The following is a 25,743-nucleotide window of genomic DNA, read 5'->3' as shown; positions in this document are numbered from 1 at the left end:
TAAAACAGTTGCTTTTACTGTCCTTTTACATTATTTACCTTATAAGTGTTAATAATATTAATAAAAAAAGTTCTGAGCTACCCTTATTTTGCTTCAAGTTCTTTATTTGAAATTTAAGTTTTTTTCCTGAAATTTCCCTCTTAAAATGAAGGTGCGTGTTATACGCCTGTGCGTGTTATACGCCGATAAATACGGTATAATGGACTGAGAAAATTACTTCCTTCTAAAAGATCAGTTTCCTATTTTATATATGACAGGAAAAATGAAATGTATATGCATTTTTAATTTCTACATACCTGAAAATACATGATTATGACAGTCATTTTAAGGTAGTTAAGCTAATTTAGTAGCACTTGTTTTGCTTGCTTGATGCATCTTTTAAAGGCATCTTTGTATTTCAGTTTAACTCTGCCTTTCCCAGCTTGCTTGTTTTCCAGGTATGTGGACTTCTTCTTACAGAATGCCTGACAGTATAACCTTTTCTGAGAATTCTAGAAGTCCTGCTCTCTGATAGGCAACCATTGAGCTAGATTAATGCTAGTTGTATTGTGCCATTTCTTTCATTGATTCTGCTTTTGACTTCTTTCACTGTTAAGTACTTCATTTATGAAGGTAATTTAGGGGCTATTAAACCAGTTTCCAGCATTGTCAGAATAAGGAAGAAAATGATATTTGGTCATTAATCTGACCTAGTATCTCTTATAGGAGAGAGTTTTGGGGGTCCTGGAAAAACGACAGAAATTACTTCATTCTGCTGAGTAATGCCTTTCTGTCAGCAAAGGAACAATAGTTGGATATTCTGAATGTTTACTCTCAGCTGTTAGGGAATAGTGAGAATTTAAGAGAAGGAAACTGTCCTTTAGTTCTCCTACAACATGGGTGTCAAACTTGCCACATGATGTGTCGTGACATATTGTGACTTTTTTAGCATTGCCGGCACTGGGGTGGGTGTGGCTTCCGCATGATACAACCAGCCCGTGGGCCAGTAGTTTGACACCCCTGCCCTACAAAGAACTGGTGGTCTTTCTATTAGCCTGTTTGAAATTCCTCTTTAGTTTGATTAATTTTAATTAATTAAATGCAACTAACCACCATTTTGTTGAAATCTATTGTTTTTCATGCAGAAGCACTTTTACAAAATAATATTACTTTTCATATTTAGGGAATACTTGGCAATCTTCAAAAAGACAGTAGCTATGCATGAAGTCTTTTTATGCCGTGTAGCTGCTCATCCCATTTTGAGGAAGGATTTAAATTTCCATGTCTTCTTGGAATATAATCAGGATGTGAGTACTGAAATACGTCATAAAAACTATCTACGCTTATTCAGAAAACAATATATTCATAATATTGAAAAATTGTAGAGTACTGCATTCATTTTAGAATTAGGTGCTTTTTTTTTTTTTTTTTTTTTAATTTTAAACATACAACATGGTGTATTAACACCACCTCCACTTTTTATATTTTATTTTTTTTATTTTTTTTATTTTTTTTTAAAGGATAACTTTTTATTATTTTCAACATAAGAAACAAAACAATCACAAGAATTAGGTGCTTTTTGTTAAATAAAATTCAACATAAGGTATATAAATTCTTCCTTTTAAAATATGTGAACATGTTGGCTAAAATTAGCATCTAAAAACAAGTCTTCATGAAGAAAGAACAGCATGATCTCTGCAGTAAGACTTCTTGTCCCATTCAATAATTTTTTTGAAGAAAAAAAAGGATATGCCAGTTCTAAAAATTATTGGGTATGTTCCTTACAGAGATCAAACTTTGATAAGAATAATAAGAACCATTCTCTTAGGAATCAGAGAGGTTAAAATGCAAAAGATGAAGAGAGAGAAAACATTGACAGCTTTTCCAGTAAAGGATAGCAAGGAGGACAGCTCCCCGAGGAAGTAGAGAAGTTGCTAACTGAAATTGGAAGTGTGTAGCATTCATTTGTGTTTTCATAATAATGCAAAGTTAATGTGAGAGCCAAAATGGTTTCTCAGATAGGGAGAACTGGTAATAAAACAGCAAGTGAAAGTTGGCATAAATATGGGATATCATTAGGGAGGAGAATTTCTAACTTTGTTATTTGTGAACATGCACAGAGTGGGAGAAAATCTGCATGTCCCCAGCTGAAGATCAGTATTCACTGATTCATTGTTTTGGCAACTTTATAGAATACCATGAATAACGAGATATGACCAGATGGGTAGTACTATACTTCTCTCTAATATCTACTGAGAAATCACATTCGAAATGAACATTTCTGTTGAAGTCATTTCAAAGGATGTATTATTAATGAACATTTACAGAAACCCAATAGCCAAATGATAGAACTAAAGCAGTTTTATATGCATTTGTATTCTAAAGCAAGACTTGCTAGCAGTTTAACATATGCGCAATCAAGATAATGTTAATAACATCTTTTTCCCCCAAATTCTAGAACTGGGGATCATCAACTAACATTGATTAGCAATAAATTCAGGCTAAAGTGCTGTTTTACTAATGTATATTCAAAATTTGAGTATTGATATTATTGAATTTGGTAATGGCTATTAGTTTCTAAAAATAGGATTACATAGATTAATGATTGCTAGTCAATGTAATTATAGAAAAAGGTAGCTGTTTCTATTTATCAATTGTTGGTACGCAGTCATAGTAGAATGCAGTTGCCTTTGTAGTCTATTGAGATTTCCAGAAGCATGTTTTTAGTCATGAAGTAAAATGTTTGATTAACCTTCCATGATTGCTACAGAAGCCTAGGAATCCACAAATAGGTGATCCACAAATAGGTGGAGAAGGCTGCACTAGATCGACCATAGTCCATCAGTAATGATGATTTTTTAAAAAGCAGTCATATATTTTAAAAAATACAATGTTTTATATAATACATATTTTTCATTGAAATATTTCAGCTATCTAGAATACATGCTTTCTAAAAAGTCAAATTGAAATTAAAATATACAACTATCTTTAAAGTATTTAATATGAACGTAAAAACCATGTTAGTTTTCTGGCCTAGTCATCTACTAAATTAAATGTCCTATTTACTTGGATGTATTAATAATAATAAATTTTACCCAGTTTTTACTCCTAGCAAATTTCAAGTATTAGAACAAACTATTGGCACCCAAAAACCTGAAAAAGATGCAACACAGTACAAAATTAGGATAGATATACAAATATTGAAAAAAAAATCAGTTGGGACATCAAGTCCACATCAGTCGTAAGTAACTCACTGACTTACTTTAAGCCAGTCACTCTTTTACCAGTCCAGCCTACTCACAAGTTGTGATGGGGTACAATGAAGAGAGCTAGCCAATTAAATTACCTTGAGTTCCTGGAAGAAATTTGATACATTAGAAATGCATCTAATAAATAAGTAAACACATCAAAATCCACAGTAACTGGGTAGTGAATGAAATTTTACCATATAAAGGTAGAAATGAAAATGATACAACATTCTAGTTTATCTTTAGTGAGAACTGCTTTGAAGTAATAACAAAAATATCCCTGAATTGAAAAAAGTAAACTTACATTATGCATTTCTCTATTTCAGTTGAGTGTTCGGGGGAAAAATAAGAAAGAGAAACTTGAAGACTTTTTTAAAAACATGGTTAAATCTGCTGATGGTGTCATTGTTTCAGGAGTAAAGGTAATCTTTAAGCAATTTTAAAGCCATTTCTGAGTATTGAATGATATAAATTTAAATAATTTGCAAGAGGAATATATCTCAAGTAATTTACAGACAACTGTTGTATACAAAGAGTAGCTCTTTCCAACACACCATTGGTTTGCAATATATCTAGTGTTAGAAATTTCTGGGGGACCTTGCTTGAGTGAGGAACCCTCTGGCAGTGCTGGATCTTTTTGGCTTTCCTGAAGGAATCGAAACTTGCTTTCTGTTCTTCTGGATATAGAAATTTCAGGATGATTCTGTTTACTCATTTGGACTATTGCAGAGATGAGGCATATATTTTTCCATATGAGATCTATCCATCTAATCTTGAAATGCTTGCCAAAGTAATAATAATTTCAGAATTTTCTCATTTTATATCTGCAGCTTAAATTACATGGGCTAAATGGCATTCTCAGTCTAAGGATCTACAATTTTGACAGGTCATTGGAAATACTTAGAAATTTAAAAATATATTATGGGCAATCTCTCCCAAGTGGTATGTTCATTCACAAATTACTAATACATTAAAATAGAGTTCTCCAATCTTTCCGGGCTCGTGGTCCGGAGGAGAGAGCTTCCAAATTACTGCATGTGCATGCACGCAAATGGGGCCACGCCCACTGGCACAATACTAGCAGCCGAGTTCACGCATGCGCTGGCACTGTGCGCATGCATGAATCGCCACGAACCCCGCGGCTAGCGCATATTCACACATGCACAAATGGGCCACGCATACACCCCCCCAGGGCTAGTGGCCCATTTGCGCATGCACAAACGGGGTGTGGGCACACACCCACACTAGTGTCCCTGTTTGCACCCGCACGCATACGCAAACGGCTGCGGGCGTGAGTGGGAGGAATGCACATCCACACGTGCGCACCCTGGTCAGCCATTTCCGCGGCCTGCTGGCCAAGAGCCCACAGCCTAGTACCAGGCCACAGCCCATAGGTGGGGACCCCTGCATTAAAAGTTGTTCTCCACCATTTCCTCTAACCTTCTATGCAAGTAGGAACATTTCCAAACATTGTCATTCAAAAGTATTCTACTTATACCATGTAATTGGTGCATGACTCCTATAAGACAAAATGGATTCTTGCTCTCCAAGTTTTTAGATGTAAAACTGTGGGGGAAACACAAAAGAATAAATATTTTCATATTTATATAATTACAAATCATTTCCCTTTCTATACTTATATCTTACATAGCTTGCTGGGTTAAAATATTTTTTTCTGCTTTTCCCAACTTGGTGTTCTTCAGATGGGCTGAAAATTTGCAGCTGTCAAATTGCTAGAGAACAACTTTGAACTCTACAATCCCATTTCATCAGAATTGTTGTGTCTGGTGTTATTTTATTTGAGCTTTAGTGACATAGAAATATTTTAAATATCAGTGTATTAAAATGCTACTCTGGGGGGTTTTTTTTGAGTGTTAAAATTGGGAATTTACCAAGCATCACTGTAATTATGGATATGTAGCTGCTGTTTCTACAATTGATCTTTTTTATCTTGAGGCAGTTACATTTTAACTGGTTCAATAAAAATAAATCGCTTCTCTTCAAATTATTCTGCTTACTTCTGATGTATCTTGGCATGCAGGATGTAGATGATTTTTTTGAACATGAAAGAACATTCCTTGTAGAATACCATAACCGTGTCAAGGATTCCTCTCTCAAGTCTGATAAAATGACAAGATCCCACAAAAGTAAGTTGCCTGCTGATGACTAGAAAGTATTTTGGGGGCATTAGGATAAGAATCATTAAGTTGTAAAGTATTGTTTGTAGATTCCATTTTATGTGATAAATCTGGAATATATGATAAGGATAAATGGTATTTTGGAAAAATAGAGACAATAAATATTTGATTAGGACTAAGATCAAATATGGAAGAGACAAATTGTATTTTATTCTTTTTTATCTGTGTTTGCAGAATTTTCTGATGCTAGCCAAATATTGCCTGAACTTTTGTTTATATATTCCAAATAAGTTTTGAGATTAAGACAGGTGTGACTTTAAAGAAGATGGGATGCCTGGGAATATGAATCATATGGCTGCTCTTAAAATTGTGGATGTACTTCATACACAAATATAATTAACATAGAAAATCAGCATAAAATAAATTTAATACCACATCTTTTTTCTTTTTCAGATGTTGCAGATGATTACAATAGAATTGGTTCTTCATTATATGCATTGGGAACACAGGACTCCACAGATATATGCAAGTAAGTCTCTTTTAAAAGATACACAATTTACAGAAATTATAGCACATAATTTTGAATGTTTTTAAATTGATGTGCATACCATGTGGTAATTTCAGCTATTTTTCTCTCAACTTTGCTCTTGGTTTTATGAAAATCCCTGCCATAGTTCTGAACAGATTTTTTAAGTAGATCTTACATTTGGAGAATGTTACCTTTACAAAGTGCTACTTCTGTACATTAAATAATTTATGTAGCTTCCTGCATATGTGATAGGTATAGAGCTAAGTTGGAAAATCTTATAAAATAAACAAAATTAAGATGTTTATTAAGAGTAATATACTATTATTTTCTTTTGTAAATTATTTTTGAAATAATAGGGACCGTTTAAATCAGTTTAGATTAAATACCCTTTGTTGCCATTGCAAATGCTTGAGAGATGTCTCTGGATAATAAGCTCTTAGTTGGTTTTCTTCGGGTTAGGTTTCTGTGGATTCTACTCTAACCACACAATCTGATTTAGCAACAGATTCTGTACTGTAGTCTTTCTCTGTTCCAGTTGTTGTTTTGCTGTTTATAGTTTATAGGATATTTGAGAATTCCCAGTGTTCTGTGACCAGAATTATTTCCCAGTCCTTCATATGTTGGATCTTTGCTTCCTGCTTGAAGCTGATTGCATCACAGCACTACTTTCTTCTCCCATCTGCCAATTAGATCTTCATTTTTATTTCCTTAAACTAGAAAGTTTGCTTTCTCAGTTTTGAGTTCTGCTGTCTTCAGTCACCATTACTACTACCAATAATTTATTAATTTTATATGCAGCTCAATTCCTAGTGACTCTGAATGGTTTACAAATTGTTAAACACTTTAAAACAAAATAACAAAGCAAAAAAGAACAAAGATGATGACAGAAATAACAAACACAATTGGTTTGTTAGGTAGAAGGTAAAATAAAAAAGGGAGCTTCAGTCATGCACACCACAGCCCTAGATGAAGAGATAGGACTTCAGGGCTCTTCAAAACACCAGTAGAGTAGGGGCTGCTTAAATCTCGAACTTCATTCCTGAATGCTATAAAAGAATATAAAGATTCCAACATTTAAGCTTTCCTTTTTTTAAAAAAAAATCTGTTCATCCAATTTATTGCTTTCTTTTCCAAGCTAAAATTGCAGTTGCGAACTTTTAGAACTGCTTGTAATCCTGACTAAACAGATATCACCCAAAATAGTGTGCTCTCTCATGTCTGTATTGAACAGCTTGAGGAAGGAAAAAGTATGTGTGCAATAATCTTAATACAGTAAACTGGGCCAGGTGGTCCAGTGAGATGTGAAGTTCCATTAACAAAAAAACTTCGTTTAGTTATTTAAAAATCTTACATAGCCTTGTATGATTTACATAGTTATCATCTTAGAGTCTGTTCTTCAGAAAGCTTTACAGAAATGAACCCTGCCCCCAATTAAAAGCTTTTGAGGAGCTCCAGAAAAAGATAGTTAATGCTTATGAGGCAACAACCATAAGTCATCTGAAGATATTGAAAGAGCCCCAGAGCAAACAGTGAAAGATATGCAGGCCATGCTTATATTGTTTGATGTCAGTATTCCTGATTCCATTCTAAAGAATACACTAAACATGAGTTGTGTGCATGATTGGATGAAAACCACTGCTCTCTAGATGGCACATTGTTGCCCATTTAAAGTTTGTCAAAGATGATCTGGATGTTCCAGCCGGCTTAGAGAGACCACAGTCTTCAAATTATAAAGCACGCTGGATGACATTGGCTCATGGTGGTGTCTGCCTATTATTTAGAGATATATTAAAGAAAAATTGGAGGCAGATAAATAGCGGTATCTACCATCTTGAAGATTTAGGAAAGGGATAACTGTTGTAAACATTAAGGAAGTTACTTTGATACTATTGCAAGCTAACATGATTCAGTATAGTCTCTGATATATGGTTGATAATGTTGTTCACCAGGCAATTATCGACATAGAATGATATCCAGCATAATAAAACAAAATGATGACCAGAAAACTATTTACTATATTTACTTTTCATTTACAGATTTTTCCTGAAAGTATCTGAATTGTTTGATAAAACAAGGGTATGTATTATGAAAGATTGCAAGATTTCAATTTGGTTAACTCAACGGGTTCTTCAGATTTCAGTATTTTTCTCTGGTTTGAGGTCCTGTGACATCTTACTATTATTCAATGTTACTTATGCTTCCAAAATACCTCCTGTCCAAGCCCCTAAAAACATTACTTAATTAACCAACAAACACAAACTGTAACATCAGAAATAAAGACCTCAAACTTCTACAAAATACTACTACTTTCGGTTTGATTAGAGGAACATCCATGGGATCACCACTCTCAGTATTTTGGGAAATAGCCTGTCTACTTTATCCTCACCATGCATAATGTTATACAATCATGTCTCCTTTTATTCAACTATTTAGACTCTTCTAGATTAAAAAACCCAAAATGTAACAATCTTCCTGATAGAGAAGCTCCTTGCTCATATTAGTTGCCTCCTCTGAACCTTCTTTAGCGCTACTATATACTGTTTGAATTGCAGTGACTAGGCATTTTAAGTTGTACACAATAGATTTTTGTAAATATCTGCTTTTAATAATAAAGTAGGATGTAATTGGGACACTCTAAATGGATGTGGTTTGTACTACCTAAAATATTATTTCTGATGTGCTTTTTTTTTTTTTTTTAGAAAATAGAGGCCCGCGTATCTGCCGATGAGGATCTTAAACTCTCAGATCTTCTAAAATACTACCTAAGAGAATCACAAGCTGCAAAGGTGAACTGAATTTCTGGTTAGAAAAGTATCTTGTAAATTTGATGTTGTAATATAATAACAGCCTGAAAGTATTCTGAAAGTAGAATTCCCTGGAACTAATATTTTATATGCTTTAGCTAATGATGTAAAATGAGTATGCACATTTCATACAACTTTCCTTTATATATATATATTGCTAAAATAGTGTTTAATGCTTCCATTCACTGGTTTGTATTAAACCATATTTGTTAAAAACTCAGATGGTCCCTTCAGTTTGGAGGGTGTGAGGATGGGGAAATGAAACAAGCATAGTGGAAACAGAATCATTCTTATTTTTAAAAAGGAGAGGATGACTGATTCTTTCAGTTGGTTACTTGTTTTCTGATATAGTTCCTCTTAAACGAACTTTCGTTTTCATGATAGATAAAAGTTATTTAATTGTATAAAATGACTGTCTTTATAATAGAATAAAATACTATTTGGAATAACATTGGATTATTCTTTAAAGTATTCTTTCCAAAGTTAATAGACACAACTGGATTTTATTACTTTTTTATTTATTACAGGACCTTCTGTATAGGAGATCAAGGTCATTAGTGGATTATGAAAATGCTAACAAGGCACTGGACAAAGCAAGAGCAAAAAACAAAGATGTACTGCAAGCTGAAAATACTCAGCAGCTTTGCTGTCATAAATTTGAAAAAATATCTGAATCAGCAAAACAAGGTACTGAAATAGTCTTGGAAGTTGTCAAATTTTACAATGCATTAATTTCCAGAATTAAGTCCTATGGCACCTTAAGGCTAATTAGTTAATTATGGTGTAATGTATTGTGGACTACAGTACACTCCATTGGATTTTTCAGTCTTCTGAAATACAAGAATATACAGGGAGTCCATGACATATGATCATAATTGAGCCTGACAGTTACTGTTCTAAATCAGGATGGTTGTAAAGTGGGACATCATGTGACTGAGCCGATTTTATAACCTTTTTTTGTGGTAATCATTACGCGAATGTGGCGGTCGTATAGCAAATAACAGTGGTTGTTAAGTGAACCCATTGGTTAAGTGAACTGAAGGTAAATGCCAATTTCTGGCAAAAACATAAATTGTAATCATGTAGCTACAGAATACTGTAGCTGTAAATGTGGACTGGTTGCCTGTAAATGTGGACTGGTTGCCAAGCACCAAAATGCAGTCATGTGACTGTGCGGGGGGCATCGGAACTTTGGAACCAGGTCGAAATAGTTTTTTGGGGTGGGTCTGCCATGACTTTGAATGGTCACTAAGTGACCAATTTAAGTCGAAGACTATGTGTATTTACATTTGAGGGGTAAATTTCTAAAGATTCAGAGGAAACGAAATGCAGACCATACAGACAGTGGTAAGGAACGATAATGAAATATCTCTGTGTTATTGCCTTTGATTTACTTCTAGTATTGTTTATATTTCTCCTTACTCCCAGCCCCCCTGCCATCCAATACTTCTGTAGGTAATAATAGCATATCATGAAATGGGCTGAAATCCACAAAAGCTTATACTTCGTTAGCCTTTAAAATGCTATAAGATATGGAGATTGTTAATTTTTTTTTAAAAAAAAATAGGCACTTAATTCCTGAAAAAATAAATATTGTTCATTAGTTCCTATTTATTCCTATAAGAAAATGATTTTATATAGACTACAGTTGTTAAATTGTCCTTGTAAGTCAGAAATTGTAATGCTGATTGATAGGTTTAACAAAATTAAGGCTCTTAGAATGGTAAGGAAATCAATTTACCTTCACTGAATGTTCAATCCCATTATTTGCCAATAACTCACCCTGTTAATATCCGAGATCCTTCTCAATAGGATAAAAGACTAGTAGGCAGTTGTAGCTAGAAAATCTAAACCAGTTAATATAAAAGTAAGTTTTTATCCTAGAGTATCTAAATATGAAGATTATGGATTCTAATACTATTAGAAAAATTTTATCTGTTACACAAAACAGTGATGACTGTTGATAATTATATAAAATCACTTGGCTAGATTTAACGCTATTAGATCTAATATTGTTGGACTTGATATATCAGGCTTATAAAAGAGCTCCTGGATTAAAGTTTGTGTTTGGATCTAAGCAGAATTCTCTTAAATGTTACATTTTATAACTGAAATGCCAATCTTTTCATTTTCCACAGAACTTATAGATTTTAAAACTAGAAGAGTTGCTGCATTCCGGAAGAATCTAGTAGAACTGGCAGAATTGGAACTGAAACATGCTAAGGTTATTGTTTTCTTGTTTCTTGTTAATACCGTGCACTTTAGAAGCCAAAACAATACACAATATGTCCTAATTTAAAAATTGAGATGGTAATTAAATATGAGTGATACATAGATTGTAGCCTTTTTTAAGACAAAGGATGAGCAATTTCAGTTTGAATTAATATTTCAGGGTTACTTCTAATACAGAATATTTATTTCTGAATCAATTTTAAGATAATTGAAGCAACAAGTGTCATTGAAATTAATGGAAGCTCTGGCATCAGTTATATCTGCATCCATAATAAGTTGCAAGTTTGTATGCTTTTTCCATTTTTCAATTCACTAACTAGAAAAACCTTGGGCTGTTGCTTTCATAGCAGCAGTGAGGTACTTTGGATAGATGTTTTAGTGAAAAGTAGTAAGAGATAAAGTTATGTCTCTTAGATAAACTATTTTGTTTAGAGCAGGTTATTATATTTTTTTTCCAGAAATCCCTTTTGTAAATCCAAAAATAAGTCCTTGTCCAGTTCCTTTTTTATCTTTTTGTGATCTTTATTTTTGTGTCGTGTTTTCATTCTGATACCTGTCTTATAACCCTCAGTTTCTTTTCCCAATATTTCTCCATGAAGTATCCTGTATATCCATATATTCTTCCATATTTTTGTTTGCCACATATTTCATTTCTTCTTCACAATCATCTTAAACATTTTCAGGTAGAGAGATAATTGCTGTCAGATTGATTATAAATTTGTTTTCCAGTTCTTTAAAAATATTTTAAAATATCTCAAATGCCATATCTTTATTTCTCATTTTGCAGATTTTACTTTTCTTTTTCCTGCCTGAAGCTTTAATTTCCTCTAATATTCATGAAATTTCAGGTTTCATTACTGTTTTGTTTTCAACTTTCCACCAATGATTTGGTACTTTTCTGGTAGACTAAACAGTGTGCATTCCCATGGAAATGTTTTGTTTTACTAATTTTTTCAAAAACTTTAGCAAAAGTCCTAATATTCCAAATTTGTTTGGTTCCTTAATCCATGTAAAACTTTCTTAAAGTCTTATCCAGCCTTTTTGCCATCTGTTTTATATTTTAAAATTTATTTAAGCTTTTAAATTTCAAGTTTTTAATATTTCTTTTCTTAAAACAATTTTTGAAAATTGAAGGTCAGCTTTGATTGAACTAGCATATAAGGCTTAAAAGTAATAAAAATAACTATACTCAGACTTCCCCAGTCTGAGTATTCTGCTGTGTGGGCTTTTAACTATCACAATTCCTAAAATAATATGACAATCTTTACATTTTAATTGATAAATTGAGTTATAAGTTTTGAATGTATGTTTTATTATATATTTTCATTGCTTTTAATGCCAATTTGCAATATAGAAAATGAATATCAAATTGCTTCTACTTGCACTGTAGCTGAACATGCTAGTGTTAGTAATGGGTAACTGTAAGAGCAGTTTATGAAAATCCAGAAGCTACTAAATCCCAGTACAATTTGTAGTGAAACTGGATTATATAAAATACTGTCTTGTCAGTTCACCTATAATGATTAGCATCTTTAATAATGTTACTAGTTTGAAGTAGGAGGAAATCATAAATTAACAGTAACTGCTGTGTTTTTTTCATTACTACAGGGCAATTTACAGCTGTTGCAGAGCTGTCTGGCAGTGCTTAATGGTGATACATAAACCAGAATCTGTCATCCTGTTAATAAGGGCTGCCTTCCACTGGAATTTACGACTTTGTGTTAATATTTACAACTTGGTGGATTTGTTGATAAAGGATACATAAACACGTTCCTTTTTTCCCAAAAAATAAAATAAAATCATAAATGTATCAGAATAATTCCAGATTATATGAAGCAACAATATATTTGCTACATACAAATATTCACATTAATTTAATCACTGTACACTTTTATTGTCCAAGAAACCAAATGTTCTGAGTCTTTCTTTTGTGAGAGTAGCTAATAGAATTATGTTTTTGTTTAAAGCTACTGTTAAATAGTGCTGCCATTCTTATTTTACTACCTTTGTAATGTCTGAAGTTGATTTGAAACAAATGGTTTCAAAACAATTAAATATTGTCACTAGGTGTTTGGATAATGTTACTGTAAAGCATTGTATTGATTATTTCACATATTGTTATCAAGCATCTTAACTTTTTCAAATAACATTTCCTAGAAATTTTGGAGCAAACTTTATGTAATCTTTATAATACAACCTCAGAAAAAAAGCAAATGCATTAGTATATTTGCCTTAACTTGTAGACTAATCCCAATTACTGTAAAATAAACAGCGCAGTCATTGAATTTTTCTAAAATCTTAAGTCATTGTATTATTGTAATTGGTAAGCCTGGTGATCTGATGTCTTCACTTTCTACTCATAATTATATTTGTTTTTAAATAAATACTTGATTCCCTACTACTATATATACATTGAGACACATATTTAGTGCATCATATAGAATACAGATTTGAAAAAGCCAATTTGGGACCTTAATCCAGTCTCCTACTCAGAGCAGGAATCCAAATTAAAGTGTCTCACACAGCGAATAGAATGGAATGGAATGGAATAGAATAGAAGCTGGAAGGGACCTTGAAGGTCTTGTAGTCCAACCCCCTGCTCAAGCAGGAGAACTTATACCATTTCAGACAAGTGACTGTCTAGCGATAGTCTCTTCTAAAAAACCTCCAGTGATGGAGTACCCACGATTTCTGAAGGCAAACTTCCACTGGTTAATTGTTAGGAAGTTTCTCCTTAATTCCAGGTTGCTTCTCTCTTTGGTCGGTTTCCAACCATTGTTTCTTGTCCTGCCCTCTGGTGCTTTGGAGAATAGTTTGATGCCCTCTTCTTTGTGGCAGCCCCTCAAATACTGGAATACTGCTATCATGTCACCCCCATTTCTTCTTTTCTTTAGACTAGCCAAACCCAAGTCCTGCAACCATTCTTCATATGTTTTAGTCTTCAGGCCTCTGATCTCTTTTAGTTGCCACTTGAATATATTCAATGAAATAGAGCCTACCAACTGGGCTCTAATTACTGGGTAATTAATTTCTCTGACAATCTGTTTTGTTAGAATTTTTTCTCACATTCAATTAGAATGTGCCTTTCTACCATTTAAATTGCTTATTCTGTATTTTATACCTTGGAACACAGATCTTGACATCTGTCATTTCCTCTCTCAATTGTTTCTTAAGGTTAAACATTTCCTAGTTCCTTCACTTTCTTCATATGGCATAATTTCTGGTCCATTGAACATCTTGTATTCTGAGTGTTCCAATTTTTCTGATTTTTGTAAGTGTAGTGTCCAGAACTGTACACTATTTGAGGTAAAGTCTGATCACTATATAGAGTAGTTCATTGCTACTCTGTGAACCGCTTTAAATCATTATTTCCGCCTCCGCTCCGTCTCTTTCAAAGGCTTCTCGCTTCGTCTCTCCTCCGTCTCTTTCAAAGGCCTCTCGCTTGCTCACTCACTCACTGCCCCGTCGCTTCCAAAGGCCACTTGCTCTCTCTCACTGCCGTCGCTTTCAAAGGCCGCTTGCTCGCTCACTCCTCCGTGGCCTGGAAAGACCCCTCTCGCTTGCTCTCTCCTCACTGCTTCGCTAACAAAAACATTTTCTATTCTTTCTCCATGTGTTTTTTTCCCCTCCCTCTCTCCCTCCAAAACCTGCTCTTTTATAGCTTCTCCTCTCTTTGCCCTCTTCTCTTCCGGGTGTGCCGGAAGCTCCAATCAGGCTACAGCCACGCATGCAGATCCTGGGGCTTCTGCCAAGCCTTGCAGCTCCAGCTGATCTCCAGGCCTGTGCGGCTTTAGCTGGTTCCCTCCCCCGCTACACTTGGCTAGGGGTGGCGTACCACCGGTTGAAAAGCCCTATGTAGAACACTGTGACTAGCCAGCACCCTGCTATATCCAATTAAATAATTAGAAAAAGATGGAAAATCCGGGAGTTGAAGTCCATAAATCTTTAAAATGCTGAACTTGAGAAACACTGGTATAGTGTGACGTGTGAACCGCATCTTATGTGCTGTTGTGTTATAGCATCTTAACTGGTAGAAGAATAAAGAGGCTAGAATATTCTGAAACATTAGTGATATTTATTAAGGAAAAATGCATACAATTTAAAATTAAAATATGACTGATTACTCCGTAGCGAAAGAGTTAAAGAAATCCTACCAGCATCGATATCCTGAATTGTAAGTCTTAATAGGCAAACTCATATCAGGCGACATAGAAAAAACTCCCCAGGTTCCAATTGTGAATCCAAAACTTTTTTTATAAATGGGAAGCTTCCCCTGTTCAGTCAGTCTGATCCCATTCCAGATTTTAATAGGGGACAGCGTCTCTTCCTGTCCCCAGCCGTTTTTCAGCCTTTCCCCTCTGCAAGCCTGGGGAGTTTCTTTTGTCTTGGGAGCGAAGGCAGATTGGGCGTTTTGGAAGATTCGCGTCGCTTTAATTGGCTGCTTTTTCCTTTCTCCGGTGTTTTTCCAAGATCAGGGATTTTGGACTGCAAACCCGAGTGAGTACTAGATGTAGGCGCAGGGAAGCAGATACGAGCGCATGAAGCTTGAAACCGGAACTAAACGCTTTCCGGATTTCTCTGCTGACTCAGGAACTGATGGGACCAACGCCAGGCTTAGCGGAAGAGGAAGTGACGGGAAAGGCGTTTTGTGCTAGTTGGAGGAACAAATTGACCAGGATTGTTTACAACGAAGTGGCCGGCATGAGTTCCCTGCGGGAAGAAGATGATCCTTATGTGATTGAAGAGCCCAGCGATGAAGAGCCAGCGCAGAGCAGGTCTTTTGGGTTTGGGAAGGCAGCCGACGATATCTTTTCATTTTCTTAAATCTGTGTGGGGTTGGGGTGTTTCGCGATCGTCAGCCGAAGGCGAAACGAACAGAGGCTTTTAATTAGTTACTGTCTAATTAGTTACTCTTTTAATTAGTTACTGTCGAGAGATCTTTAGTTACTTTTCTGAGATCATGCGAAACAGCTGTGTATTGCAATCTGCCGCTTTTTACATTTTGCAAAAAAAAAATCCCCTTGAGATCTTCACGTTTTTCTTTTCGATGTTATATCTTAAAGGGCTTCGTAAACTTTGATTTTGAGAATCGCTCTTGCTTATTTTTAACTAAGGAATCACCAAGCTGCCTTTGTTCTGTTTTGCACAGTAATATGTTACTTAGTAATGTATTTGAGTATTATCCCATACCAGGCAACCTGGGCTCAGTTGGGTCATTGCTTCAGAAATATTTCCTTACCTGAACAGAGAAACAGAATGACCAGAGTGGGTAGTAAAGCAGTGGGAGCAAGAGCAACTTTGGGCTTCCTCCCTCCCTTTCTGCTTATCCCTTCCCAGCAGGCAGGGTGAATGAATGGCTACTGCTGGGTGAGGGAGGGATGGGAGACTGTCTGGGAAACTGTCACGGAACATTAAAAATGAAGATCATGTGACTGCAATAGCATCCTGTAGCACTGAAGCAGGGATATCGTTCACAAATTCTATAATCATCAATCCTGGATTTTGGACATATTCTGAAAATTAGCCCATTTGAGGTAGCTTGGTTTAAAAATTGTTGCTGTATTATGTACAGTACAGTTAAAGGTCATGACAATGAGAATTTTAGTGATATATAGATCAAAATAGAATGCTGTTGTAAAAGGGCAGACATAAATTCACTTAGAGCACGGGTGTCAAACTCGATCGTGTCACGTGATGTAACGTATCGTGACGTATCATGATGTTTTTTGCCTTTGTGGAGCCGGGGTGGGCGTGGCCTGCACGTGACGCATTCGGCCCGTGGGCCGCCAGTTTGACATCCCTGACTTAGAAAGTTGCTTTTCATAAATGTCCTTCAAATAATTATCTCTCTGAGGTGAGGTGAACCTTTAAACTCACATTTTCTCTGGCTAGCTGGTGCTCCTAGCCAGCTGCTAATTACAAACTACTTAGAAATATCTTCTTTAAGAAATGTTAAACAAGGACTACCTGTGTGATATTCATCCTGAAATAATGATCTCTAATATCTCATCCTCTACGCCACCATGTAGTTCTGAAGATGAAGTGGATGTGCTCTTATATGGCACCCCAGAGCAGAAGCGTAAACTGATACGGGAGTGTCTCACAGGAGAAAGTGAATCTTCTAGTGATGATGAATTCCAAAAGGAAATGGAAGCTGAACTTAGCTGCACCATGAAAAATATGGAAGGCCAGTGGAAGTCACAACTTCCAGGTAAACATTTTTCCAGAATTTAAAAATATGAATTGGCTTTCCAGGTCTTTTTAACGCTGATTAGTTTGGGGAAGATCAGCTCATTTCAACTAATTTTGCCAATTTGCTGCAACCATGAGGAGATACTCAACTCTTAAGTATTGAGCAATAAGAGACTGGATAATGGAACTGTAGTTCTGAGACCTGTTATGCTGCAAAAATAGCAATCAAAATAAATCAAAGTGCTCATTTTTTTAATTCCATGCAATTACAAAATTTAAACAGGGCAACAGGACTCAAGACTATATTTCCAATATCCGGTCTCTTCACATTTTCCATCAATAAATGTAGAGAATGCTTGTTAATAAAATTGCTAATATACATTTCTATTTTACTAATATTTTTAATAATATTGTTAAATTTAAATATTTAAACAACAGAAATCCCATTCAGGCAGCTGTACTTTGAAGATTGAAAGTTAATTTGCTGTGAAGGAGTGTGATGTTTCTGCGTCAAGGCACTCCAAGCATTTGAAACAGATTTGTGCCTACTTAAGATTTTAAGTCTAGAAGATACAGGGTTTCTCATATTCACTGAGGAATCAATTTAATTTGTGCAATTGTAGGATCATTGTAATGAGAGGCCAGGATATTGACACTGAATCAAATAGTTGCTTTTTTATGCAATTAACTGACAATGCAATCCTACGCTGGGATTTGCTTATGAGTGCATTTTGTGTAGGATTGCACTCTAGGTAGTTTGAACAAGCATATTCTTCCAACATAATCACTCATAGCATTGTTGGCAGGGTGATCATCTCTGGTAGTTTTTGAGAGATGTTGGAATAAAGATTAATACATCATTTGCTAAGCTATTGCTTAAAAAGGAACTATTATTAACATCTGGGCATGGCTAACTGACTGCATGGGTTTAAAGGAGAATTAGAACAATTTATGAAGAAGAAGACCATCTATATTTATAGGGCTATACTGGTTATACATTAACTCCTTGATTAGATCTTGGTACCAGTTGCTGAGACAGACAGGATATTTGGACCCAATTTTTTGCTTATAGGTTCCTGTAGGTTTTTGGTTGATTACTGTGAAAGCAGAATAATAATTGGTCTGAGTACAGTTGATCTTACGTGTAAAGAATATAAACACCAAAGCAATTAACAGTTGCATGAAATTTCAATGTATAACTAGAAGGATATGTACATATTTGCTTCTATGTAATGATCTCATAATTGTATGTTTCTTATGACTTAGGTGATGCTTCTGTTGCTGGGCAGTCTGAATCTGTTTCCACTTCTAAGTATTATGATGATATTTATTTTGATTCCGATTCAGATGATGAAGATGTAGTAGGTAAATAACCAATAATTTTATAGCCTGTGTAAAAATATAAACAGTAAAATTCCTTTGTCTTCCAAATACAAAATAAGCTCTAAAAATCTGAAGTGCTAGTTTTATTTTGTTTGTTAATTTAAAAAATGCAAATAAAATGAACACATATACATCTCCATGCAAATTTAGTATACAATTCTATGGATGCCATCATGGATGCCACTTATTTATTAAATTTATACATTGCCCATCTCACTATCCAAAATGAAACAATGAAAATAGGTGTGAATAGAGCTACTAATGTGTTTATCTTTCCTTAAGGATTACAGTATTCTTTTTAGTCTACGAATTTGATCTGCACAAAAGTTGAATGTGTATTTCCCTCTTCCCCCTCCAATACACACTTACAAGCCATTGGAAGATGGCATTGATTTTTAGCCTGTGAAAGTTGATTCTAATTTTGTCTATTTTTGACAACAGTAAATTAATACTGTGAATATATATTATTTATTTTATTTATTAAACACATTCAAATGACTTCCTAACTTAACCAATATATTCTGGATGATGAAGATGAACATACTATAAGCCACCTAAAGTTGCTTTGGATGGTGAGATGGGTGGCATATAAATGTGATAAATAAATAAAAACACAATGAACAGATACAAGAATATTGAAATTCTAATTCAAGTCACTCGTAAGCATTTCTCTAACAATATAAAACAAAGCACACATACCAAACTCATAACCACTTGAGATGCTACATTTATAATTGTAGCTTCCAAGTAGTCTTCAAGGACAGCCCTATCTAGAATGCATTGTACTAATCCATACATGGGGTGCCCAGGCATAAGTAACTGAGAAACTCTATATATGTGACTATAATATATGGAGATATCAAACTGGGTAAGGCCAAATTTAAACTATCACTTTTAGGAGATACCTGTTTGGAATATTTTTCGTACATACCCATCCAGGAGCTGTTAATTCAACAGGAGCTTTGGTTTTTGAGTTATACATTTTGGGTCTATAATCTGACTACAAATATAATCTGTCTCAAACATGACAGGTTCTGCAGAAGCCAGAAAAAAGAGAAAACATCATGAACGGCGAATTCCAACTAATGATGAGTTATTTTATGATCCAGAAGAAGACAATAGAGATCAGGAATGGGTAGATTCGATAAGAAGGAGGTAAGAAAAATGATAATTTTGAATGAAACTTTACTCTGTGATTAAAACTAGCTTACATTAAGAACTCAGAGCTTTAAAGGTCTTAACTCAGCTAGATTATGCATTTAAATTTAGATACTGCCTAAAGTTTCCAGAATATGGTGGAATATAAATTGATAAGTAAATAAATAAATTGCATTTTCACCACAGTTCATGTGGTCCACAGATCATCTTATTGCCTTAACGTCACCTTTTTTTCTGAATCCCCAAGATGGAAATTAACAATATAACAACAATATAACATTATAACAGGGCTGGAAGGGACCTTGGAGGTCTTCTAGTCCAACCTTCTGCTCAGGCAGGAAACCCTATACCATTTCAGACAATTGGTTGTCTGCTGTAATCAGGTCACATTAATTATTGAGACTTCTAGGACTATATCATAGAATCTTTTATTCCTGTCAGTATTTTATGTCACTGCAAATTTTATTACCTACCTTTTTTTCTTAGTGTGAAGTTTTAATTTTACTTAAGGGTGATTAGATTTGATTGTGTGCCATCAAGTCATTTTAAACTCCTAATGACCATATCGATAATCTTCATGACAGTCTATCTCTAACCTATTCTTTCAAGTCTCACCATGGTGCACTCACCATTGTAACCAAATCCACCTACCTGCTGCTGGCAGATTTAGTTTTATTTATTTTTTTATTTTGGTATAAATTATGATAAGAGTTCCAGGATCCAATTGAGTCAGTCACCGGGGCCAGGGTTTTTGTCTTCTGAGCTTTTGGACTTGTGCTGGAGCCCATCTTCATCTTTTCTCTAGCAGAAAGTGTGTGCTGTTCTGTGTGTGGTATTTATAGTGCCTGTTGTAAGTGGCTTTTTAAATGTTGATTGGGGTCTGTTGATGGATGGCTTTTAAGTCATTAGCTGTCATTTGCTTTTGCTGCCCAGTCCTCGCCTTATAAGTGGAAAATCAGCACTCCTGTTGACAGGACAAGTCTGAAAACTTGGAAGACAAAGACCTCTGGTCCCAGTGACCGACCCAGATTGGATCCTGCAACATTATACTGGGACACGTATTTACATATTTCTGATTTTCTGCCATTGTTGTAATTTTTTTATTTAATTATTGGTACATCAAATGAGTCTTGGTGTCTGGTAACTCCTTCCTGTACATTCAGTTAGGGAAAGCTGTGCCAGTTGGAATCACATTTTAAGCTAGTTTAAGGCAGGAAGCTATTTCATTTGCATTGCTGGATTTTCTAGTAATTATACAAATGTACATACGATAAAATTGCATTGAGATACATGCACTAGAGAGATTGTAAAGAATCAGAACTTAGATCTGACTTCCATACCTGCGGTTAAATAATAATTGTTTTTTTGGGGGGGGATTATATAAACACCAACTTTCCCTTTGCCCATTCAATAATTATATAAGAGATCTCTAGTTCTGTCAGCATTGGCCTGATGACATTAGCACCTTCTTCAGGGTGTCATCTGTTTGTGTTCCTGGAGTAATGTGGGATTGTCCTGTTGGGTTTCTCATGTCAGTTTGTTTCTGCTTGCATTAAATATGAATAATATGGGTAATCAGGAGGAAAATAAGAATTTGTGTAAAACCTGTATCAAAAGGGTGGTAGAGGGTGAAGCCATTTCATTTTGGTGTGATATTTATGTAGTTAGGACATTGAACATCATCCATCATTTCTTGGTTTTTGGTATGCATCATATCAATAAAGATTGCTATACTAATAGTGATGCTTCTTTACTTTTGTGCTTTCTCGCTGAAGTTATCATAATATAAGAAATGTTCAGTCACAACAACAAGAAAAACCTCCTGCCATTCCCAACAGTGATGCTATTTTGAACTGTCCTGCTTGTATGACAACATTATGCCTTGATTGTCAAAGGTAATGATTTGAACTCTGCATAATATAAGATAATATTTATGTGGTTAGGTTAGTTTAATTTTCAATTCAGTTTCTGGAGATATGTACCTTGCATGGCCTTAAAAAAAAAAGGACTTTGTATAGATAGTCTTCGATTTACAACCACAACTGAGCTCCAAATTTCCACTGCTAAGCAAGACGGTTAAGTGAGTTGTGTCCCATTTTACAACCTTTTTTTGCTACAGTTAAGCAAATCATTGCAATTGTTAAGCTTCTCCTATTGACTTTGCTTTTTGAAAGTCAACTGGGAAGGTTTCAAATGATGATCACATGATTTCGGGACAGTGCAACTGTCATAAATACGTGCCAGTTACTAAGCACCCAAATTTTTATCACCTGAGCATGGGGATGCTGCAAGGGTCGTAAGTGTGAAATCCGATAATTAACTTTGAACAGTTACTAAATCAATGGTTGTAAGTCAAGGACTACCCGTATATAATTTTTCATCATTAGTTTGTCAATAGTGAAAACATGAACGGAATAATTTCTTTACCAGTACATTTAGATGCATAAACCTATTCATATCTGTTATGTGATGAAAGTTTCCATTCTTCATATGCAGCCTGCCCCGAGTCTGCTGCGATGGATTTTTCCATCTTGTGCAGCAGACTGGGAGGAAGAATTAGTTTCACTAGTGAATATACTTTTGTCAGTTCAGTGATGCAATTGAATTTGGCACAACAGTACAATAGTTTGAGTAATAGCAGGCAATTATTCTCTAAGATGGATCACATCAATCTAGTAAGTCTCTCCCTGCCTTAAAGCTACAAATTAAAAACAAATAAGACATACAATGTAGAGAAGGGAGATTCATTTTTTTTTAAGTTCAGAATAAAATGGTAATATGAGCTGTACAGGTAATCCTTGAGTTACAGCTGTAATAGAGCCTGCAGATTACAGTTGCAAGTCATGATGATTGTTACGTGAGGTGCCCATGTGTGGGTCAATAAGCAGAGCATGGGGTGCCCTCAGATGCCATTTAATATTTAAAGGGTTATCAATTTTGAAATATTTAATCAGTCAAGGTCACTACGTTTTTCCTTCTCCCCTGGTGTTCTTTTTAGGCATGAATTATACAGAACTCAGTACAGAGCAATGTTTGTGATGAACTGTACAGTTGTCAAAGAAGAAATTTTGAAATATAAACACCCACTGAAAAAGAAGACAAAGAGAGGACACAAGAAAATTAAGCAGAGTAACGAATCAACTACTGGCTCAGAAAGCCAGGAAGAAGAGATATATCACCCAGTAAAATGTACCGAATGTTCAACAGAAGTGGCTGCATTAGATAAGGATGAAGTCTTTCATTTTTTCAATGTATTGGCAAGCCATTGCTAAGATGCACTATTTTACATCCTTCAAGATTATATTAAAATTTCAAAGTGAAAGATGATTTAATCTAAGACCCCTTTTGTATTTTTAAAAACTCTGCTTGACTAATCTGAAATGGAGATTATGGTATCTGTGTTCTTCTCTGTAAAGATAAAACAAGAGAACTTTTAATTTATGTACATAAGTTGAACAGTTTTATTCTGTTAAGTAGAATCAAAATAGTTCTGAGTTAAAGAGATATCAGTCAATTTTCATACTTTATTTAATGGCTGAATTATAAAAAAAAGATATTTTCAACATTTAACAGTCCAAGATTAATTCTCTTTAATTATGAATAATCTAGTGTATTTTTTCCTGCCTATTATTTCATATAATTCCTGAATTATGTGCTGTCTGTATTAAAGTTGATCTATTATTAAAGGATATGGAATGTTGAGGTAATCCGCCAATAATTTTCTCCATTACTTAACACTCCTAAACCTAAATTACACATACATAGTCACTAACATGATATCTTCTGGAAAATTCTCTGCACACTATGTTCTCACCTTTGATTATGTTAGGTTGGCATGATTACAAATGGCATAATTTTACAAACCTACCAGTTAAAAAGATTAAAAATAATACATCGTTCAAGTCAATAAAAGTGTGACTTGGAGCCCAGCCAGCAGCATACTATATTCAAAGAATAATAAAAGTATATAGTTCAGGAAGAACCTCCAAAATGAAGGCAATTTTAACCAATACGAAGAAGCATAAAGAGAAATGTAAAAACTATAAGATACCACAGTTCTGAAAGTTTTCTGCCATAGCTAAAAGGAAGAGAGATTTATAAGACTATGAAGCAGTGTTTTTTGCTTAGGTACCATTTCACTTGGGAATGGAGAAATAAATCACCTTTCCTTTGCAATTGATGCACAGAAAATTGGGGGAACAAAGAAGCCAGACTTCCTTTGATTAACATGTTTGTTATGATTGACAGAAGGAATTTGTTCAGGATGTGTTCACATCTCTGGTGACAGTTCCTCATGGAAATATCTTTTCTGAGAGCTTCCGGTTTGCCATTGGCGCCTTCGGACGCATGGAGGCGAACTCCGTCTTCAGCGTCCAATTTCATCTCACTGGAGGACCCTGGAAAGGGTTGAAAGTCGCCCTGTAGTGGCGACGAGCGAGGAGAGAATCCCCATTTGATCATGGGAGGGTGGTTCTCCAAACCGGCAGGGGAAAAGACCGGCCATAGCAATATGGCTCGTCATTAAGCTACTGATAGCTGAAGTCAAAATTACTACCAAGTATCTTTAAAGCAGTGGTTCTCAACCTGTGGGTCGGGACCCCATTTGGGATCGATCAACCATTTCATGGGGGTCGCCAAGCAAGGCTGTCCGCCATATTTTTCCCCCTTTTCCGGTGGGTGCCTTACCTCCCTTGGGCTGGGCCAGCTGGTGGTCGGCCTGCTCCGTCTCTGCCGCTTGCCAGCTACGCCTCGGCCGGCGCAGGGGGCGGAACCACGCATGCACGGCGCTCCCGGGCAGGGAAAGTCCTCGACTTACGACCGGTTGAGTAGTCCTCGACTTACGACTGGTTTAGTCCTCGACTTACGACCGGTTTAGTCCTCGACTTGCGACCGGTTTAGTCCTCGACTTACGACCGGTTGGGGTCGCGGCATTAAAAAGGTTGAGAACCACTGCTTTAAAGCAATATGGATGAAACTGGGTGAGATCTGATCTTCTCTTTAAGACTCTAAATATCTTTCCTGAAAAGCTGCCCTAAGTATCTTTCCCCCTGTGAGGACCCATACTATAAAAAAGCGTACCACCCCAGTTGTAAATCATGTCCCTCCAAATATAACAACCTTTTGTTTCTAAAACTTATCCATTCTTTTACCCATGTTAATACGGATGCTTGATAAGACCCACTCTGGCAAACCAAAACCTCCATTTTCCTTGGCTTCTTGTAACATTTTCATCTTGATTCTAGCTTTCTTTCCTTGCCAAATAAATTTTAAAATTAATGAATTTAAATCTTCAAAGAATTTTTTCTGGTTTTATAGGTATTGTTTGGAATAGAAATAAAATTTTTGGTAGTATATTCATTTTCACTGTAGCAATTCTTCCTAATATTGACAGTTGCAAGTTTTTCCATTTTTCCAAATCCAATCTTATTTGGTTCAATAATTTTGTATAATTATCTTCTTTTATTGTTGAACATCTTGCCATTAAATATATTCCCAGGTTTTTAACCTTTTTGACTATTTGTAGTTCTATTTTTTCTGACATTTTTTTTTGCTTATCTGAGAGATTTTTAACTATTTCTTTAATTTTTTCTCTGTTTATTTTCAGTCCTGCTATTTCTCCATACTGTTCTATCTTTTCCAGTAGTTTAGGAATCGTCTCCAAAGGTTCTTCTAGGATAAATACCAAATAATCTGCAAATGCTTGCAATTTGTATGTTTCACCTTTTATTTCTAGTCCTTTAATTTCTGTATCTTGTCTAATATTTCTATTTAGAACTTCCAAAGTTAAAATAAATAACAATGGAGATAATGGACATCCTTGCCTTGTACCTTTTCTTTTTTTTTTTCAATATAAAATTTTATTGTTTTTATCATAAAAGAGAAAAGAAATACATCACAGGTATTACACAATGTTTTATCCCATCCCCCCACCCCCCGGACTTCCCAAACCAAACCTAGGCTAATATTCAAATACAAGTAAACAAATATTAATATCTCTAACTCCAAACTCTAAACTTAAACAATCCATCTCCTCCGTGTTAATAAAAATTATTCATTTAATTAGTTCTTCTAATACCCAA

At 35.1% G+C, this 25,743-nt stretch overlaps 2 protein-coding genes across 2 annotated transcripts in view; both read left to right on the top strand.

Annotated features, from left to right (window-relative positions):
• Positions 1-13,221, top strand: part of SNX6 (sorting nexin 6) — a 25,396-nt gene extending 12,175 nt beyond the window's left edge. Inside the window, exons 8-16 of the mRNA XM_015822080.1 lie at positions 1,163-1,286; positions 3,554-3,649; positions 5,269-5,374; positions 5,819-5,894; positions 7,931-7,970; positions 8,594-8,680; positions 9,226-9,385; positions 10,837-10,922; positions 12,539-13,221. Of these exons, the coding sequence (XP_015677566.1) occupies positions 1,163-1,286; positions 3,554-3,649; positions 5,269-5,374; positions 5,819-5,894; positions 7,931-7,970; positions 8,594-8,680; positions 9,226-9,385; positions 10,837-10,922; positions 12,539-12,592 (829 nt within the window). The 3' untranslated portion in view covers positions 12,593-13,221. The remainder of the gene's footprint in view (positions 1-1,162; positions 1,287-3,553; positions 3,650-5,268; positions 5,375-5,818; positions 5,895-7,930; positions 7,971-8,593; positions 8,681-9,225; positions 9,386-10,836; positions 10,923-12,538) is intronic.
• Positions 13,222-15,551: 2,330 nt separating this feature from the next.
• Positions 15,552-23,370, top strand: EAPP (E2F associated phosphoprotein). Its single transcript, XM_015822084.1, has 6 exons — positions 15,552-15,705; positions 16,960-17,141; positions 18,389-18,487; positions 19,537-19,660; positions 21,439-21,558; positions 22,662-23,370. The coding sequence occupies exons 1-6, from the start codon at positions 15,632-15,634 to the stop codon at positions 22,933-22,935; spliced, it is 873 nt and encodes a 290-aa protein (XP_015677570.1). The 5' UTR covers positions 15,552-15,631; the 3' UTR covers positions 22,936-23,370.
• The last annotated feature ends 2,373 nt before the right edge of the window (positions 23,371-25,743 follow it).

This window comes from Protobothrops mucrosquamatus, unplaced genomic scaffold, assembly GCF_001527695.2.
Source record: "Protobothrops mucrosquamatus isolate PMUCROS unplaced genomic scaffold, P.Mucros_1.0 scaffold1459, whole genome shotgun sequence".
NCBI classification, from domain to species: Eukaryota; Metazoa; Chordata; class Lepidosauria; order Squamata; family Viperidae; genus Protobothrops; species Protobothrops mucrosquamatus.
This window is presented reverse-complemented; position numbering and strand designations above follow the sequence as displayed.